At 46.9% G+C, this 16,419-nt stretch overlaps 1 protein-coding gene across 2 annotated transcripts in view; it reads right to left on the reverse strand.

The window, feature by feature from the left end:
- Positions 1–3,253: 3,253 nt before the first annotated feature.
- The window catches only part of FBXO4 (F-box protein 4), a 368,809-nt gene continuing 355,643 nt past the window's right edge, over positions 3,254–16,419 (reverse strand). Inside the window, exon 7 of one of the 2 annotated variants that reach the window (XM_069627208.1) lies at positions 3,254–5,093. In XM_069627208.1, coding sequence (XP_069483309.1) covers positions 5,010–5,093 — 84 coding nt within the window. In that variant the 3' untranslated portion in view covers positions 3,254–5,009. The remainder of the gene's footprint in view (positions 5,094–16,419) is intronic. The other variant, XM_069627209.1, reaches the window with a different exon arrangement.

The following is a 16,419-nucleotide window of genomic DNA, read 5'->3' on the forward strand; positions in this document are numbered from 1 at the left end:
GTGCAGGAAAAAAATTAATTGCTGATTCTGCCAAATGGCACCCGAGACCCTGCAGCATTTATTGGTCGATTGTGTGCCTTTGTTGGCTCTAAGATGTAAATTGTTCAAGCCTTTTTTTCAAGGGTATACCAATGTTATGCATGAACAGCTATGGTGTACATTATTCTACACAGATAAAAAAATCAGTCCAATATGCATTTTCTGAAAGCAGTAAAACTATAGGATGTTCTACTAAGATCGCTTGCGTACACTACTCGTGGCTGCGATCAGGACTTATTGGTGGATGTGGTATTGCAATGACATTGATTCTAATGGAATGCGTATTCAAGTCCTTGCATTTGATGGATGTAACATGGAGTCAAGGAACAATAAATTTTCATTTTAGTGTGCGTAAGGAAATATCGATCCATGTTAAATTACTGTGGTATTCCTTCTTTATGGAAGTGAATAATATTCTTTTTAGACATTTTTTAAAAATGTGTAAAAATGTGAAATGTAAATGTTGAAAGGTTGGAAAAAATGTATTTTTCTATAGCCAAAACAACAATAAAAAAATAATTTGCACGAGAGTTGGAGCGCGTCCTTGGGTCAAGACTTCGACCTCTCCTAGTCTTTGCTCAGCTTCAGTGACCCTCTGGTCTGTCCGCTCCAGCTTAATGGTAAGCTCCGACATGCACAATCTGAATTTAGCCTTGATGTGTAACATGAAGGATTGGATGTCCTCCTTGATTGCCAGCATCCCCCTGTCCTCTGGAATCTTCTGAGGCGCGAGTTTCGGGGGGGGTTGGACTTCTTTCCTTTATCTGCCGATAGCAACATAGTAGAGATATCAGAACTCCTGGGAGGTTTGAGATGTTTAGCCATTGCTCCAGGTCTCAGTTCCAGGGCCACTTGTGCCAACTCGGGCACAAAACAGTGGGGACAAGGGGGACCCAAGGGAGACTGTTGCTGGAGGCGAGAGGGCGAGATCTGCGGTACCTGTCCAATGCTATAAAGTGAAGCAAGCCTACAGACGTGAGAGGCTGGCATTTGGAAAGGGGGGTCGTGGGTGAATCAAGAGCTTGGATGGTTGGTAGGGCCTCTGGCTGGGTCTTCGTAGGATAGGGCAGGAGATAGGAGGGAAATCTGAGGCCAGGGCTTATGAGTTGTTGGGAGTGGATCCTGACACGCCTTCTTACTTTTTGGAGTCTGTAAGGTCAGGTGTCTGGTTTCAGGGTCTCAGTGAACCCACCTGTTGGCTGATGACTTTCCAGGAGGGGCTGCTTCTCACTGTTAGCGGGTGAAGAGGTGGGGGGGGGTTAAGGTCCCAGCGGGCAGCAGCGGGGCCTGTATCTCCAGGCAGAGGATAGGGGAGTGGGCTGGGGCGCCCCAGGAAGCAGCAGGTACAGTAATGTGGCGGAGAACAAGCTGAAGGAAATGGGGCCCAGTGTGAGGAGGCTGTTGGGTTGGGGGGGTGTAGAACCCCCTAAGGGCCATTGCGCTGCTAATGGGCTCCTCGCCAATTTAGGGCACCAAGGGGTGGTGAGGCAAGCCCACCATGAAGAGTAGGTGTGGAAAGGCCGTATGGCAATCCAAGGATGGCCGCACCACTGGTGGGGCTCGGCGGGGACCCAGCAGGAGAGCGGAGGCAGGTTCAGCCTGCAGGAGCCAGAGCTCTTTAGTGGGGAGGAGTTGCAAAAGATCCCTGGCAATTAGGAAGGTCCAGTAAAAGGCAGGTGATGCAACAAATCACGCACGGGGGGCTGGCGCTGCAGGTACTCACTCCCGAGAGCTGGCGGCCAGCAACAGACACGTTAGATCCACGCGTCAGCTCTCCGGCCTCGAGGGGGCCAGCTGAGGAGGCGGAAAACGCCCTGGGTGCGTCGGGCAGTCTGGGGCTATGAGAGCCTTTTCGTCCACCTCAGTATGGTAGTAGGGCCCGATGCCGTTTGCGGCATGGCCCCTTTTCCGCTGCAGTGTTGTCAAGACTGAGCCTCCTTTCCATCCGAGGCAGAGGCGCCGGGGATGACACAACCGGATCTCAATGTGGTTGTGCCCGTGGCCAGCTAATAATAATGAGCCGGCTTCGTGTAGGAAGGATCAGTGAGATAAAGACCCATTAGGAAGCCGGGGTCACGCTTCTAGCAGATCACCAGCATTGGCTTCAGATGTGGGCTTCGGGTGAGGCGCGGGAGTCACGTCTTCTTGGCCCGCCCGCCATCTTGGATTAGCAGCGGCCGACGAGGGTGCAGAGTTTGTTGGCTTCGATACAGGGCTCCAGGGAGCGTTGAGAGCTCATCTTGGCACCAGGTAATGCCTCAGATCTTCCAATTGCTGCTGCGGTCTTATTTGTCTGAAAAAGACGACAGGAACATAATTTATGTGTGGTACGCTGCGGGCATCGCGCGGAGGCCATCAAGCGAGCTGCCACATCGCTGGCGCTCCTGGCCACGCCCCCTGCACTTCATTTTTAATGATAGTTGTAGTGCACATTTCTTCAAACACCCAAGGTACATAATATATCTCAATTGTTTTAAATTGTAATATTGAATTAAAAAACCTTTGTCCTACAGAGTCTGCTAACAAATCAATGAATGCATTCGTCTGTTTTGTATTCCTAGCAGTTCTATAAACAATATTATGACATTTAACAAATATGTATTTTACATCAAAATGCAAAAACCCATGAAATTACAGCACTGTCAATATTTGGCAAATGTTTTACTGTTGCATGATCCATTTGTATTCAAATAGTAGCGTGGCAAGCTCATCTTTCAGGACATATGATCGAACTCAACCAACATGCTGTGATTTGTAAACACTTACAGTTTTAATTTGAAAGTAAACTGACTTTTTCCAACGCCTCCTGCTCCTTTCCATTTCTCTTCTTTGAAACCTTCAACCATTCTTGGGCGTCATCTATTCTCTTAGTATTATTCAATGTTCTAATACATGTACCATGTATTCTAGTATTGAACTGTAGCCCACTGATTTCGCAATACAAGTTTTTGTACTGACTTTTGGAACCACTGTGTCATTAAGACTTGGAACTATGGAATTCACTTTGACTAACAGGGCTGACCTCCCCCTTTAGCCTCATTACACCACTTTTAAATATTAGCAACTGATTCACTAACAGCCTTTGGGAAAGCACATAGGCAGTTTCCAAATGCCCATGGCTGTCTTTCAAAGCTCTGCCAATATATTGCAAAGAACAAGGAACCTCTTTCAGATTTCTTATGAACAGCTGTTTTATAATTTACTCAACTGTAGATTTAGCGCAAGGTATCATTTATTAACCTGTAAACATGCACGAAAGCATTCCATTCAAATTACACTGAATTGTCAATCCATGGATAGCACCATATTCCTTAAATATCATTCTAAGAAAATTGTAAAATTGGTCATTCAACTGCTAAACACACAACGTAAATCTTACACTACTCATCCTATATTTTGATCTACGATTAGAAAACCTATGAATTTAAACACATTACAATCGAAAGCTCCCTAAATAATATATTCATTAGCTATTATATATTCAGAATATGAATGACTTTGCAGAGTGGGATGGGACAGGGAACAACTATTATAAGCGTGTTATAAAACTAATGTTCGGTTGTGTGGCTCCTCTTTAACCTGGCTTTTGCAGGTTTCACTGCCACGGAAGGTTGTTGCCAATCATAGCACATCATGGATAGTACCACAAATTACATCTTCTATCATATGAATAAGTTAGCAACTTGACTAAAAGTTGATGATGTAATGATCTATTATATATTGTTTTTATTAATTGTGCAACATATTTATAAAAATCTATATTTCTCAAAAGGTTATGACAAGACCGTTTTACACACAGGGGTTTATGCATTACATATATTAATATATGTTCACAGCTTCAAATCAATGAAGCCCACATACATTTCTGTCATCTAAATGACATCTCTATTTAGTCACACAAGAATATATTTATGTAACTTGATATCCACCTAGTAACCAACCATAAAACTCTTACACAGCTGCATTTAAGATATTACACAATCCATTCTCAGCAGTTGGCAATGAATTCACGGAGTGGGCTCAAAACTACACTTTTCCAGATATCTGGAACTATTCTCATCAACAATCAATGAGTTAAACATTTTGTTGCAGCACTTACAAATCTAGTGCACTGGGCTGCTTCAAGGTTTAAGCAGTCATCGGAGAGGCAGCCATTCAAGGTTGCCAGGTTCCCTGCGCATGCACCAAGGGTTCATTCCATGCCTCATTAGTGGTGGCAACATGTCAAATCGTTGCACCATTACAACGAACTTAGAACAATATAACGGTAATGTTTTCTGTAAGTAGGCCAAATCCAATGTAGCTCCTATAGCTAGCTCACATCAACTCTAATTCCATTTTGTTTCCTGGAGGCTTATCAGTGGTCTCTGAAGACCACAAGTAGGTTTCTCACTACACAAATATCGCAGTTATATCATCCTTTTTCTAAAAACCTGGGCAGAGAGCAAATCTCTGCTGAACAAATTCACCCCTATGGCCCTTCCAGAAGATAATAAATCTTTACATGCTCATTTGCTTCCCGTTCCAATGTAATATTTTACTTTTTCAATTGTGTTTTTTTCTCCGAATCTGAAACATAGCATCATTCTGCAGTCTGTCCATGGATGCTGAAATAGCCATTTAAAACTATTATATATAGTTGTTATTTTTGTCAAAATGTGTTTTGAAATGAGCACTATTGGTAAGATACATCCACATATATATGATGACTACAAACATATTTTGCACCGATTGTGAGCTGCAGTAGCAAGCTACTTTCAAACAAATATAAACATTTTAAGATGTTAACAAGTAAATAATGCATCCATTTTATCCAAGTTAAAAATGGATTCAGTGGTTGCAAAGAAAAACAATTCCCCAGATACAGAGGTGATGCTAATTTGTCTGCTTGTCAGAATAAGAAAGTCATCACAAGTGTCAATAGTTATCTGTACATCAGACAACCTAAACATTTCAGTTTGTGCAAATATTTATATCCATGTGCCACTTTCTCCAAGAATCCATTTAATTCCATCCAGAAGTCCAGTTAGTGCTGAAGCATCCGTGTCTTGCACCTAAAACAAGAATAAAAAACAAGTTTAGGTTTACCTACATATACCAACATGTTCTCGACCCACCAAAACAATGTCCTCATGGACACAAAACCAGAGAAGGAGTCATTGTATAGTTTTTGGGTGGTGCACCTAGCCTTATTACTCAGGGCTTGGAACAACTGGTGCCCACAGACATTTCAAGAGTGAAGAGGAGGACAGGAGAAGGTCAAGGAAAAGAGACAATACCTTATGGAAGTCAACAGCACAGGTTGCTGTGGGCAGGAATGCAAGGTAAAGATGGTTTCATAAGTGCAATATGCCATCCTAAAGCCATTTGAACCAGCAGCTGGTGCGTTCGGCTCTAGTTCTTATGTAAAATTCCTCTGACAAGGGGTAGTATTGAGTGCTTAATTTGCTTCAGAGTTTAGCTGCAGCAAGTCAATTCTTATGAGCGCAATGCAACACTGAGAAATGTCCACAATTTTGGGGCCTGACGGGAGAACATCTTGTCCCCCAGTCTAGCCTTTTCATTTCTTAGGTTCTGTTATAGACTGCTAGTAGCTGTCATTCTCTGCGGGTCAGCTGAAACCATTTCAATTTTATCTCTAGAACGCAATGCCAGGAGGAATTGCTCCCTTCCCCTGGCCCTTCTCAGGGTCTATAATACAGTTCACAGTGTCAGGGGGCATTATTCCCCTCCCCAAGCTTGCCTCCCTTCTCCTGGTACTGTACTTTCATAGTACCACTCCACCAGGGTGAATGATTCCCTTCCCCATGTCTTCCTTTCACCTTATTCTACTGTGCTGTAGATGGTACAACGTCCTTTCATCGCCAGGCATTTGAAAGGCTGCAATTCAAACGTGCACAAAAGTTCATCAAATATTTTTTTGGGGGTGGGCAAGGGCAGATAAGTGGTTGAGAGGGTCGGTTATAGTTAAAAATAGGTGCTGGACGGGGGGGGTAGGGAGTTTTGCCCACCTAAAAAATTAAAACAAATTTAAAAAAATAAAAGAAAATTCGATGAACTTTCCTACACATTTAAATTGCAGGCTTTGAAATGCCTGGCGATGAAAGGATATAGAACCCTGTAGATGTGGGTCCCAGACCCGTAGGATTCTGCAATTACTTTCTAGCGGACCTAGTTCACTCTCCTGCCAGGTACTGCGCCAAAGAAGAGGACTCATGATGCGCTTCTCAACTGGGTGCGGGTCCTAGACCTGTACTTCTCTCTCTGAATATTATGACAGGCTTGGCTCACACCTCTGCCAGGTACTGCCACGAAGAAGAGGACCCTTGATACTCTTCTCAATTGGATGTGTGTCCCAGATCGTACTTCGCTGTTGACTTGTTATGCCCGGTCTGGCTCACAACTCTGCCCGGTACTGCCATGAAGAAGAGGACTTTTGCTCCTACTTGTTATTCGATACCGGTCTCTGACCCGGTCTTCATCCCCTTTTTGTTTTTCAGGGGTCCCACCAGCAATACTGGAATGCCCAAATACCTCTGGGTTATTTGTTGACGTTCTTCAGGTGGTTGTGGGCATCTCTGCTGCTGCGTTTGAGCTTCTTGCAGCTGTTACTGGTGCTGCTGCGTCTCCATAGCAGCTTCTGCAATACGGTTATGTGTCCTCTGCTGATCACACGCATCAGCTCTCTTGCTCAGCTGGCTACCCGTTTCTCCTTCTGCTTTGCCGGTCCGTCCTCGACAGATCTGTCAACAGAGCTTCCGCCTGCGGTTTTGCATTCTAGTCTTCTCTGCACTGACATAATTCGAAACTCCTGGTTCCTCCAGGGAAGGCTCCTCCCTTCCATCAGTACTTCTAATTTAAAGCAATGGTGGTTTGATATCTAGAACACTCAGTCCGGTTGTGAGGAGGATTCATGGCTTTGTGCCTCCTCCTCTTCTCAGTATGTTTCACTGAGCATTCAATGGAGTAAGCCTACTCTTCCTCGTCACAGCAATTATGTTATTACTGACCCTACAAACAGACATAGGACACGGTAGGTACCAGGTTAGAGTAAGGTAAGGAAGGAGGTGGAAAAGAGGTGTTTGGGTGTTGGGAATACCAGGATGTCCACCATGCTTCCCAGAGGGGAAATCCCTCCCCATGAGATCCTCCCGCTGAGTACCACCTCCAGGGGGACTATCGGGTAGCGGCATCACCTCCCTGGACTCATGAGACGGGTCTTCCCCCTCTGGGAGAAGCGATGACATCAAAGGATTCGTCTCAATACCGTAAACCATGTTCAGTGGTCCTTCTTAAAGACTGTTATAGCTAGATTTCGGGGATCAATGCATAAGCGGTGTCTTCTCTGTGTACTCCTTACCTCTAAAAATAATTCTGATAATGGTTTCCTCTCTAGGAGTCTTACCTTTTCCAGAGGTACCCGACAGGGATGCCCACTCTCCCCAATGCCGTTTGAACTGGTGGTAGAGCTTTTAGCTGGGCGGTTTAGGTCCAGTAGTTTGTTCCATGGGGTATTGTACACAGCATTGCAACATATGTTGGTTTGTTCTCAGATTAAATACTTTTGTCACTGAACAAACCTACTATTTCTCCCCCCTCTAATCTGGCTTCTAGAGGTGTTAGAACAAGTTTCAGTAACAAACATTTTGGCATCTTCCAAGACTTTTCCGCCGCTTCACTTTAGAACACCAACTATCCAGCGCTATTTGCATCAATTAGAGGTAGCATGAAATTATGGGGGAACCAAGCTATAGCTTGCATCAGCAACCTGATCCGTTAACAATGAATATCTTTCCAAGATTTCTTTACTTCTTTCAGTCCCTGCCAATCGAGCTGCCCAAACTAGTCATCAAAGGCCCACAACATGACATGCTGAATTGTGTTTGGAAGGGTCACCTTCACAAAGTGACTGTTGCAGTATCTCTTCCTTTGCCTGCTGGTGGTCGCAGGTATGCGCCCGGGGTCCACGAGGTGCATGATCATCGCGCCTTCTACATTCATAAAGTAAAACCCTCACTTGGGCTGCACACGCTTCTGTTCATTGTGCTGCTTTTTCATCACAAGCACAGTTGCTCCAGAATTTACTACAGGCATTGCAGCTGGGCTGCTTATTTCAGAAACAATGATCGCCCGTGTGATGTGAAGTGGCGTGCTTTATTCTAAAGCCCTTGCATAGCCCGTGGGCCTGTTCTACCCAGGACTTTTCTACATCTAAACATGGCTGCCACCATGTCTTGCCTGAATGTGCCCCCCCTGCCTGCCCTACAGATGATCTGAACGGCCCAACTCCTGCACATTTGGCCTATCGGGAGCTGGCAGGCATGAGCCGACCCTCGTCAAAGGCCCTCACCAGGCCCCTGTCAGGATCACCTCTCCCTGCATCCTTTCTCTGCACCACTCCAAAAGAATTCATGGTAACTTGGTGACCCACTTGCTCGAACCACAAACTAATTCTTGCAATAAACTGCCCTTGCAAGCAATGATGGATCTCACTGGTCCGCCCTCCTTCCTTGGGCACTATGCCTGCTCAAATCGCTGCCTGCTCCTTTTCCTACATGCCTAATTGCAACCTCCAATTCCCTCACCTATAGTGCTACGCATCTTGATGTACTTTATTCTGACTGCTTCTCGACTGCTCTTTTAATGCCCTGCTTCAAAAGAAAAAAGAAAACGCATGCTTTATAACTCTTCCTATTCTCTTGTGTACCTCCAACTGTGCATCCACCTTTGTGTACTGCTTTTTGAGTGCTTTTGGGTAAAACCGAATTTAGGTGTGCCTCCAACTTTACATCCACCTCTTTGTACTGCTTTCTGGGTGCTTAAGGCTAAAGTAGAATTTAGATTTCCCTTCAACTTTGCATCCACCAGATTGTACTGCTTTTTGGGGGTTCTAGCTCAAATCGAATATAGGTGTGCCTCCAACTTTGCATCCACCTCTTTGTACTGCTTTCTGACTATCACTGACATTTTTTTTGCTGTGCCTTCTTCTAACCTATTGACACCCCATATGGTCTCTGTCCTCTCCCCTTTCTCCTACTCACCCATTACTGGCAGTATCAGATGGGAAGTGCTCTTGGCTCACTTCGCATCTTCCAAATGCACCATTAATGTCTAGCATAATGGCACTATCATGGCCCAGGGGTCTCAGCCCAAACTCTGCCTTCTTGATAGGCTTCTTCCTTCTCTCTTCAACTCCTCCCCCCTCACATTACACCCCTCCTTCCCCTATGCCCCCAGTGGTGGCGCCCCAGCCGTGCCCCATCTCGCAAATCTTTTCAAGGGGGCAATCAGCTTCACTTGGCTACCCTTAATTCTCGCTCTGCTATCAAACACTCCTCTGACATCTGTCACCTCCTTGAAGACCTTGAACTTGATGCCCTTGCTCTCACTGAGACGTGGTTTAAGGCCAGCTCTGTCACTGCTTTCGACACTTCTCCCTGAGAGTTACAAAATCCTGTCCAATCCCAGGAACTCCAGGCTTAGTGGTGGAGTGGCCCTGATATTCCCTGAGTGGGTTCCTGCCTCGATCATCCCCCCTCAAACCTACTCATCCTTTGAAAGCCTAGTCTGCAGGCTGTCTCACCTACTTTCTCTCTTACTCTTGCTACCATCTACAGACCCCCTGGACCGTCTTCCCTCTTCATCTCTGAATGGGCCGACCCGTCGTCCTCTCCTCCCCCAAACTTATATTCCTTGGGGACTTCAATATTCATCTCAACTCTCTTGATGTAGCCACTGCTCTCTTCCATGATGTCTAAAACACTCTTTCCCTCTCTATCCTTCCCCTCGGCCCAACCCACTCTGCTGGGCACACTTTGGAGGTTCTCATCTGAACAGACATCCCTCTCTATAACCCTCTGACTACCCCACACTCCTGGTCTGACCAGTCTCTCCTCTCTTCCCACCTTGACATACCCTGTCCCCTGATGCTTCAGCCCACACTGCCAGTCTCCTCCGTCATTCGACCGATGAAGCGTGTGTCAAATGCTGCACTTGCCTCTTCCTTCATCCCTCCTCCGCCCCCCCCCTTCTTTAGACTCTCCTGACTCTGTTCCAGCTAATCTCCATCTCTCCATCTCCAATACCCTGGACATCCTTGGCCTCGTCATGAGGATCCGCATGAAGCCTGCCTTCAAATGCAACGCTTGGTATGATACCGACTTGACCGCTTTCAAACATAAGTGAAAAGCTACAGAGCGGAAGTGGCAGGCATCCAGTTCATCCTCTGAAAAACAGGCCTGCCACCTACTCCATATTGCCTCTCTATCTGCTCCAAGAAGAGGGCTCGTGTCCAAGCCCGCATCTCTGGCGCCTCCAATAACATGGCTGAACCCTAAAATCTGTAAGGAACTTGCCAAACCTATCGCAGTCTCCTCCTCTCGACCCCCTCCTCCCAGGCCCTCCTGCTCTGCACTGGCCGCCAACTTTTCCTCCACAACTATGGACATTTTGTCTTCCCTGTCACCTGCTCCGCCCCACCACCACCCCCTTCTCACACCTCCTTTGGCCGCCCCTTACTCTCCTCTTTCTCTCCTATTTCACCAGACGACATCTCTAGAGTTGTCCGCCCTATGAAAGTCTCCTCTAAACAGGTGCTCACCTGCTTCTCAAGGACTCATTCCCTGCTTTACCATCAAGGACAACATCGCCCCTCTCACTCCAGCCTTGGCCGACCTCTGCAACCACTCATTTGCTACTGGCTCCTTCCCATAACCCCTCATGCACTCTCTTGTGCACCCTCTCCTAAAAAAGCTGCCTGCTGACCCTTCTTGCCCAGCTATCGCCCTATCTCTATCACCACTTGTTTGGGCAAACTCATGCAGAAGCTGGTCATCTCCCAACTGAGCCTCCACACCGAAATGGCCGGCTTCCTCCACAACCACTGGTCCAGTTTTAGAGCTGCTAGGAGCATGGAAATTGTTCTCCTGAAAACCTGTGAAGACCTACTCTCCAATCTGGACTAACACTCCCTCTGTTCTGATCCTCCTCGATCTCTCTTCTGCTTTTGACACTGCCAACCACTTCAGCCTCAAACGGTCTCCATCATACCCTTGGCATCACTGACTGGGCACTGGCGTGGCTAATCTCCCTTCTCCCAAACAGACCTTACCAAGTGCAAATGAGCCAATTTCTCTCCTCCACCTCACTCTCTACCCGAGGCGTCCCTCAGGGCACTATCCTATCGCCTTGGCTCTTCAACATCTACCTGGCCCCTCTGGCCCATCTGATCTCCACATTCTCCCCTCATTCCCAGTGTTACGCAGATGACACACAGCTCTCTTTCAAGCTGCCTTCCTCTAGCCCCTCCTCCTGCTACTCCTCCTCATACCCGACTGCCTCACTTCCATTCAGGCATGGTGCTCTGTCAATAATCTCTTCATTAATGTCAGTAAGACGGAGATACTTTTCAATGGGACACCTGCTCCTGGTTTCCTCCCTCTCTCTGGCCTGACTCCCTGGCTCCTCTCCCCGCACTCACTTGCGAGGCAAAAAACTTTGGGATCATCTTTGACTTTTCTCTCTCTTTCTCTCCACACATCACAGATCTTGCCAAAAAGATCAACTTTCAGCTGCACCTCCTCAGGGGCATTCTAACTTTCCTCACCTTCCACCAGAAGCTCAACGTCTCCAGAGCCTTGGTTCTCTCTGGACTGCACTAGTGCAACAGCCTCTTCCTCAACTTGCCTCTTTCCTCCCTTCGCCCCCTTCAACTAATCCAGAATAGGACAGCAAGACTTATCCTTGGCCTCAAGTACAGGGACCGCATCTCTCCAGCCTAAAATCTCTCCACTGGCTCCCGGTGACCGCAAGGATCAAATTCAGACCCTGTGTATCATCCACAAGGCTGTCTGGGGCCTGGCACCTCTCTACATCCAGCTCTCCCTCCCTAAATACCACCCGGCCAGAGTCCTTTGGTGCCCCGGCTCCGACTCTCTGCCGGTCAAGCGTTTCTCCAAGCAGAGAGTGGGAGGTAGATCCCCTTCCTCGGGTGGTTTTTCTCTCTGGAACGGTCTCCCCAAACCCATCAAACCTGAGCCAGATCTTAATTTCCGGAAACTTCTGAAGACTTTCCTTTTCTCCTCTTCCTTCCTCCTCCCCTGCTAAATCTCCCTCTGCCGTGGGAGTCTGGTCCCTTCAGAGTCATACAGGGGCCAGATCATCCCTCCCACCAATCCCCCCCAGCATTCCTTGCCAGCACTTGCCCTTGGGCTTCCTTTCCTGGACTAGCCCAACCTGGTACTCCCTGTCCACCGCACTCGTCCTCCCTTTCGCTGGCACTTGCCGGGTAGGGGACAGTATCTCAGAGACTTAACTTATCCCCGTTCCCTAGCTTAGCAACTCACATTCATTACAACCCTGAGTTTCTCATGTGTATGGTGATCGATCCTTCAGGGCCTGGAGAACAGGAATCTGTCAAATATTGCATCTATTTCTCAACAGACAAATCAGGACTTTTAAATCCTGTAGAGCAACTTTTAATCTGAACGAAGGAGAAGGCTTGCGATACTGGCAGCTCCAACAATGTGCCTTGCATAAAACTAACAGAGAAGAGGGCACTAGACCACTTATCAATTTTGAAAGGCTAGTGTTTTCATCTTCATCCTCTAAGGGCCTGATATCTAAGCTTAATGAATGAGTGTGTGCTAATGCGGGTAGACCCCTTGCATTGCAGGCACGTGTATGGCTTGAAGACATGTCCAAAACACTCTCAGAGGCTAAATGGGGTACAATTTTGTGAGGCGTGAACAAAGCCTCTCCGTCAGGGGACTTTCCGCTGAAGGGCATCACAACTGTGATAAAGATGACTTGGTTGTAGAGGGCTTTGAGCAAAAAGGCAGGAGGGATACCACCAGGTATTAAAAGAAATGTGCATTAATGATATTACGAGGGATAAACAAACCCCAGTCCCTCCTTGCTCCCTTGTAGCCCTTGTACCCTGCCTGAATGTAAAGGACCCGGTGCAGTGGAACCTAAGACCCATTCCTCCTAACTTTGCAGACTAAGCCAATAGGCAGATAATCATCCGATGGGTTTGCTTCCTAACAGACACACTAAATGACCAGAACTAATCCAGCGGCACAAAGTCACAAGGCTAACTAAAATAGCTCGAACAGTTCAAAAGTCCAAACATCAGTCCAACATGGCACAGAACAGAAAGAAAATGCATGGATCTACTAGGGGCACAAGGACAGTACTAGTGGAGGGACAGGAGTATGCCAGCTCCGATACAAGGATCCAGAGACCAGAAGAGTGAAGAATGATTTAGAGAAACCCAAGAGGAAGAAACAACTAGCTGCAATAAACGGAGAAGAACAAGTTGCTTACCAACTGGTAACATTCTTTCGACTGGATGTTCCTCAAACGTATTCCTCATCTTTGATATCTCATCCAGCTTCAGCTGCTTTCGGAAAAAAAAAAATCTCGGCAGAGGGCGGTGTGCCTCAGTGGCGTTGAGTCGATGTCCCTCGAAGGCCACCGTCGAGGGTGACATCATCGGGTGTATAAGTAGCACGCGCGGCGCCGGTTGGCCTCAGTTCTGTTTTTCCATCCTGTCCGTGTTGTACTGTCAGCCCAGGCAAGCAGTAGTTAGCCCTGTGAGAACGGAAGCTGCAATAACATAGGAATTTCTACAGTGGGGTAGGCTGGGAGGGCAATGAGGAATACGTTGGAGGAACATCCAATCGAAAGAATGTTACCAGTTGGTAAGTAACTTGTTCTTCGAATGGATTGTGTCCTCCAACGTATTCCTCATCTTTGATAGACTCTGAAAGCAGTATGCAGAATTTGGTGGAGGGAGTAGATTTTGAAATTGTCAGAATCTTATAAGGCCGAATACAGTACTGCCTTACCAAAGGCAAAATCCTGAGAGTGGGAAGCATCTAAACAGTAATGCTTTGTGAATGTATGCAACAATGACCAAGTTGCTGCATCACAGATAGATTCAAAAGGTACATCCTTTTGAAGGGCTGCAGAAGAGGTTATAACTCTGGTAGAATGAGCCCTCAACTCTTCTGGTGGGTCCTTGCCTGCCAATTTGTAAAATTCTGAGATGCCTAGAATAATCCAACTTGATAAAGTCTGTTTTGAAACAGCTTTACACAATTTCCTTCCGGTGTAACCAATAAAGAGTTGGTCATCCACTCTGAGTTTGGAGTACCTAGAAATATAAAAGCTTAAAACTCTTCTAGGGTCCAACCTATGGAGCCTTTCTTCCTCTTTATCGGTATGCGGCCAGGGGGAGGGGGGTGGTAAAACGCAAGCAGAATAATTTTTTGATTTACATGGAAATCAGATCCAACCTTATGTAGAAAGGAGGAATTTACGCTTAACCCAACATTGTCTTTGTGGAATACAGTATAGGGTGGCCTAGAGGAAAGTGCCTGCAACTCGCTCACTCTACGTGCAGATGTCAATGCAACCAACAATATGGTTTTGAAGGTTAACAACCTCAATGGACATGTGTGCAAGGGTTCAAATGGGGCACACATTAAAAACTTTAGAACCAGATTAAGATCCCAAACTGGGACCTGAAAAGAAGAAGGTGGGAACACGTTTGTGAGCCCTTTAAAATTCCCTTGGTGATTCAATTTCTTAAAGTAGGAGCATTCTTCTGAAGAGTACTTGAAAATGGAGAGCGCTGCTAGGTAACCCTCAATGGTCCCAACATTGAGACCTTTGTGTGCCAATGATAACAGGAAAGATAACACCTCTGGAGTTGAACATAGAAAAGGATTAACATTTTCCCTGCACCAGTCGCAAAACTTGTTCCAACGGCAATGGTACAGGGATTTTGTTGCTGGTCTTCTTGCCAAATGCAACACCTCTATAACGTCATCCGGGAGGTCCCAATCCTTATATGTTAGCCTTTCAGAAACCAAGCGTAAAGGTTGAGAGTGTTGACCTCTGGATTGTGAACCTGTCCCACCCTTTGTGAGAGAAGATACTCTCTGCGGAAGACGAATCGGTGGACAGATGGACATATCTAGAAGGCCCGGGTACCACGTTTCCCTGGCCCAATCCGGGGCAATTAGGATCATGCGGTTTCCGAACTGTCTCAACCTCCTGATTACTTGAGGAATGGCAGGGATCGGTGGAAACGCATAAAGTAGTGGGAACTCCCAATCCACGACGAACGCGTCTCCTAGAGCTCCTCTCGGAGGAAATTCCCTTGAACAATACCTTTCGCACTTCCAGTTGACCCCGGTCGCAAACAGGTCTACTTGAGGGGTTCTCCAAAGGGCAAAGATCTCTTGAAGGACTTCCTGAGCTAGTTCCCACTCGTGGGACACTGCACTCTAGAATGTCTGCTGTCGTGTTTTTCTCTCCGGCTAGGTGAACTGCTGATAAGGAGATTTGTTCCTGAATTGCCCAGTAACAGCGCTGCATTGCCTTTCTGCACAGTCGTAGTGACCCTACACCTCTCTCCTCTTTTGTTGAGGTAATGCATGGCCACTGTGTTGTCCGTCATTATCAGGACATTCTTTCCTCAGATCCAGGGCAGGAAGGCCTTCAGCGCTAGTGTGATTGCCCTGAGCTCCAAAAGGTTGATGTGTAGTTTGGACTCCGATGGAGACCAACGATCGCTGACTGACAGATCATTGGCATGGGCTCCCCGCCCCATGAGTGAGGCATCTGTCACTACTGTAATCTCTGGCCATGTTTGCCAAAAATGTTCTCCCTTCAGAATATTGTCCTCGCAGGCCCACCACAGAAGATACTGTGTGACCCTGCTTGGAACCTGAAGTCGGTCTGTCATCTTTCCTGAGAACTGTGACCATTGAGTTCTTAGAGCCCATTGAAGGGACCTCATTCTCAGGCGGGCTTCTGGCACCAGAAAAATGCAGGATGCCATGAGGCCGAGCAATCTCAAGAAATCAAAGGCTGGAAGATTCTGGGCAGTTTGGAATTTGTTAACCATCTGAAGAATGTCTTGAGCCCTTGCCTTGGGTGGCAAGCTCTTTCCCAAGAATGTCTCTAATACAGCTCCGATGTACTGGAGCTGCTGAGAAGGTGTCATCTGTGACTTCTTGAAATTGAGGGAGAAGCCCAGTCTGTGAAGGAAGTGGCAGGTGACTGAGATGATCCAGGGCTTGTTTGGGAGAGCGCGCCCTGATCAGCCAATCGTCCAGGTAGGGGTAGACATGAATCCCCCCTCTTCTGAGATGCACTGCCACCACCACCATCAGTTTGGCGAAGACCCTCGGGGCGGATGTCAACCCAAATGGCAGGACTCAAAGTATCTCAAGTCCAAGATGGGTCTCAGTCCCCAGTCTTTCTTGGGGACCAAAAAATATGGGGAATACCAACCCTTGTTCCTCTCCGCTACAGGTACTGATTCTATAGCACCTTTCTCTAGCAGGGTTAAAATCTCCGGCACAA

Source organism: Ambystoma mexicanum, chromosome 6p (assembly GCF_040938575.1).
Source record: "Ambystoma mexicanum isolate Mex_15411 chromosome 6p, UKY_AmexF1_1, whole genome shotgun sequence".
Lineage (NCBI taxonomy): Eukaryota > Metazoa > Chordata > Amphibia > Caudata > Ambystomatidae > Ambystoma > Ambystoma mexicanum.